This window comes from Convolutriloba macropyga, chromosome 1 (genome assembly GCF_964194025.1).
Source record: "Convolutriloba macropyga chromosome 1, txConMacr16.3, whole genome shotgun sequence".
NCBI lineage: Eukaryota > Metazoa > Xenacoelomorpha > Acoela > Convolutidae > Convolutriloba > Convolutriloba macropyga.
Window position 1 is genome coordinate 8,527,531 of NC_134468.1, and position 4,602 is coordinate 8,532,132.

General features: G+C 36.1%; 1 protein-coding gene across 1 annotated transcript in view; it reads left to right on the forward strand.

Annotated features, from left to right (window-relative positions):
• Positions 1-4,354, forward strand: part of LOC142345307 (uncharacterized) — a 35,198-nt gene extending 30,844 nt beyond the window's left edge. The window contains exon 2 of the mRNA XM_075397302.1: positions 4,020-4,354. Coding sequence (XP_075253417.1) covers positions 4,020-4,312 — 293 coding nt within the window. The 3' untranslated portion in view covers positions 4,313-4,354. The remainder of the gene's footprint in view (positions 1-4,019) is intronic.
• Positions 4,355-4,602: the final 248 nt, after the last annotated feature.

A 4,602-nucleotide genomic window follows, 5' to 3' on the forward strand; every position in this document is an offset into this window, starting at 1 on the left:
TAGTTTTGCAATTCTTGACAAATTGCGTTATTTGAACTTGTGTTATGCTGAATATAATCCTCCTGTTTGAAAGACTAATTTATCATTCATGAAGTCTTATATGCTGCTTATAATTGAAATGTACAGTTTTGGACATTCGTACGTATCCGAAAATAAAAAATACCAGTGAAAGTTTAGTAGATGTCCCATCCAGGCTAAACACTTGTTCCATTTCTAACGCTGAGTTCTCGGTCTGTTGCGTTTTTGACAGACAGACAGACAGACAGACAGACAGACAGACAGACAGACAGACAGACAGACAGACAGACAGACAGACAGACAGACAGACAGACAGACAGACAGACAGACAGACAGACAGACAGACAGACAGACAGACAGACAGACAGACAGACAGACAGACAGACAGACAGACAGACAGACAGACAGACAGACAGACAGACAGACAGACAGCTCCTGATTAAAGATATAAGAAAAACAATGTCCCAAAAAGTAACTACCTATAACATGCTTAGTTTGTCTTTACAATTGTTTAAGAAAATCGTTCCGTTGTGTTTTTAATAAGTCTAAGGGACTAGAATACATATTAAAAAAACAAGCACGAGCATTTAAAAAATCACCTCAATCGCTCGAAAAAAAATTGTGAGACTTGTTGTTACTGCGTTGAAAAGTGCCATAGTATAAATTAAGTGATAGTATTGATAGTATGACAAATGAACTACAACGAACGGCAAATTTCAACAATCACTGAAATGTGTTAAAAACAAATAGTTTCAAAAGATTTAAAACTGTTAGATATGAATCCAAACTGTTAGGTAGATTGAAGTAGGCCTCATTGAGGAGCCAGTTGGATCTGCCATTCGAGAAACGAAGTAATAAAACAAGGAGAAAGATTTTAAAAACTATCACTAACTGATCACTAATCAATAATTATTAACCAATTAGCTGTCCTATATGCGAGAATCGCGTATGCGAGAATCCAGTATGCGAGAATCGCGTTTCATCTATTGGAACTTTTGTAATTAGGAACAAGAGACGAAAAGCTACAATAATTGAATTGCAACTGATCTACATCAGAAATTTTAAAGAGAATGAGCACAAACAGACATAAGTCAACTTAGGAAAGGCTATTTAGCATTGAGTGAGCATCGAAGTCATGCGCATAAAAAAATCACAAAACACTATATAATGTATCCCGAATGCGCGAGTACAAAACGAAACTAACTGGTAATGCGATTATCAGGTATAACAAAAAAATGATATTAGTCTCGTTGACCAAAATTCCCCCTCAATGGAAAAAGATTTAAAAAGCATGACAATGAAACGATTTAGTGTAACAGCAATTTTTAGTACAATCAATATATAATTCAATATTAAAGCTGAATGCATAGATTGAGGAATTAGGCCTTCCTCGTTTAGTTTTGCAATTCTTGACAAATTGCGTTATTTGAACTTGTGTTATGCTGAATATAATCCTCCTGTTTGAAAGACTAATTTATCATTCATGAAGTCTTATATGCTGCTTATAATTGAAATGTACAGTTTTGGACAGTCGTACGTATCCGAAAATAAAAAAAAAACCGGAAAAGTTTCCAGTGAAAGTTTAGTAGATGTCCCAACCAGGCTAAACACTTGTTCCATTTCTAACGCTGAGTTCTCGGTCTGTTGCGTTTTTGGCAGTGCGCTGCTGCTCCCGTATGCAAATGTCTTATCGGTTGCCGAGTCCAATTATGTGATGCTAGGGCTAATTTTTGGCCCAGTTTGACTTTGCGCTAGCAGAGGGGATGCAATGGTCTCGTTCATGTCTAAAATTGCGTTCTGCACCAGTTCAAATTCTTACTTTTTTGTTGGGGTTGAGTGTATGTATCTGTTTTCTAGATATCGCGATGAGGTAGACATCCCTTTGTGCCATCATTGTGTGCGATCCATTTTGTTTTTTTCTTTTTGATTTGCTACTTCGGTCTCCAAAACCAAAGAATTGTAATTTTCATATTTGCTCTCCGCTTGTGCTTGTGCTCCTCATGGGCGAATTGGGGTAGATTTTTGTCACCTGAAGATACTGTTTGGCCTATGAAAGTTGGATTAGCTCTGCTCTTTTGATTGAGATTGGAGTTTCCTCGTGGTGTCTCTTTGCTATTCTAATTTTCAGGACTCGGATTGGTTGGACTCGTGGATAATTATACTCGTTGAACGTCAGCTCCCTCTGCAGTGCGCCTTCTGCGTTTTTACAGAAAGTGTCCGTTAATTCGTTTACAAACTTCCGTAGTATGAGCAATTAATTTTATATCTGGCGGTGAATTAGGGTGATGGTCCGGTCGTCTGTTCGCATAGATGGCGAGGGGAGTAGATCCATCTTTTTTTCGCGGAAACAACCATACTTCGTTGACTCTATTTGAGTTGAGATTTGAATATTTACTTGAAACCACTCCTAAACATTCTTGCAAAGTGGTTTTTTCCATTGCAAATTTTGCAAATTTGAGTATTCGCAGGGCAACGTGGTTCATGATCTTTATCGTATTTTAATCGACAGATGCGCTCCTAGTGCCCAAGGTTTGCGTGATAATATTTTACAATGGATCCAAGTTCAGTGATTATGATAGAATTAGATAACTGGGATTGCTTTCTATTGCATTTTGATTCAAAATACTTAGTTCGTAATTTTTAAAATGCGAAGAGTTTGCTTTAGATATTGCGATTCTTGATGTTGAAAAAAACGTGTCTCTAATGAACTCTTGTTCTAGATTATTTGACTTACAGTTTCCTGCTATTTCCGTTTTTGCACCGAAAAAAAATGATTCAGTGATTCGTCTTTTCTAGTTTCCGACTCCAATTTGTGAATCTGTCAAAAGTATTTTTTTAAATCTCTAATGAGTGTTGTTTCCATCAAGTCCTACTTAATTCTATTTTTTGATTTTACGTGTGGAATCTGTCTGTGTGTGGATCCTGTCTGTGTAATTGTTTGCGACCTTTTCTTCCGATACCTTATATTGGAAATGAACTTGCCTTCTGGTCTGCTATTTTCCATGGTTCTTCAACACACATTATGTCCAATTCTATTGTTCTGCAAGATTTGTTCTCCAAGTTTGATCTATGTTGTTTTTTTTTGTGTTTGCCTTTCACGTTCGAATGTCAGAGTTTAATCTAGTATCGGTTCTTCGTTTTTTAGTCTGTTCGGAATTATTGCGTCTTTGGGTACACGAACTAGGAGTATGCCGAGGTTTTCTGTCTCTAGCAATGCGAGTTTCGCGTAAGAACGCCAGTTTTCCCATTGTATGGTTGGTTCCTCTGATTGTCCTTCCCTGAATGGCTCAATACGAAATGGTGTTTTGCTGCGCCATGTCATAGTTTAACCCGAATCCAGCATGCCAGAATCGCTTTTCATCTAATTATATCTTTTACATTTTGGATCAAGAGACGAAAAGTTACTATTATTGAATTGCAAGTATTCTATATAAGAATATTTAAAGAGAATGAGCTCATACATAGGCAGACAAAAGGCCATTTAACATTGAGTGAGCATCGAGGTTATATAACAATAGAGGTCCTTGGCATAATAAATGAGGTCATCGTTTACTATAATATACACCTGATGCAAAACGAATCTATTTGGTAACGCGATTATCACGTACTATACGTTAATGATATGAGTCGCGTGTACCTCAGACTCGCTTAACAAAAATTTTGATGATCGACGGTTTTTTGATGGTCACGGAGTTACCTAATTTTTTGGCTAATTCAGCTGATTAACAGTAAAAGTAAAAGTGCAAAAATAATATTTTAAAAATTACACTATTACACTATAATATTTTAAAGGTCAAATATTTACACTTTTCAGTTCATTCTTTGGAAAATAAATTCGGTCCTTGTGCCATATTTTTCATAGTAATGTTTATTAATAAAGATCACTGTATAATGACACTCTTCCTCTAACTATGTGAAGCAGTTTACAACAATCCAGGGGGCAAAAAATATCAAAATTTTTTAGCAATTTAATTTTTTTTACAACAATTATGATTTTCTAGAATTACGAGCAAGTGAGCAGAGTTTATCAGTAGCAGCTGTGGTTGTGCTAGTAATCCTCCTTCTATTTTTACTGGCTTGGTTTATAGTTGGAAACGTGTACGTGTTCGAAAACTGGCAAACAGTGGATAGCGACCCTAAATCATGCAATGAACTGGTTTACTATTTCGCTTTCGCTGTCATTGTTATGGTTTATGTTGTTGCTCTTGTAACGTGTTGTTTATGCTGTATGATTGTGTGTACAACTGCTGTCGTTGCTGTAGAGGAAAGACAGCAGACCCAAAAGAAGGGTTAAAAACCCGAAAAATGTTGAAATCTCCATTCGCATTGTTTCCTTTTCAACCCAGAAATATACAATGAAAATTGCCATTGTACACCTCTATGCTGGTATATATCAGTTTTAATGGATGTTTTAGCCTCTCCGTCAAAAACATTAACAAAAAGCACTGACAGCTGCTAAAATACTATTAGGAGGGCAATATTATATAAAGTTTCGATTTGGTAATAAATATTTTCGTAAAAATTATGGGGAAAACTTCTGATTTAAGGTTTGTGAAAATTAGGTGATCATGATCACATAATTTT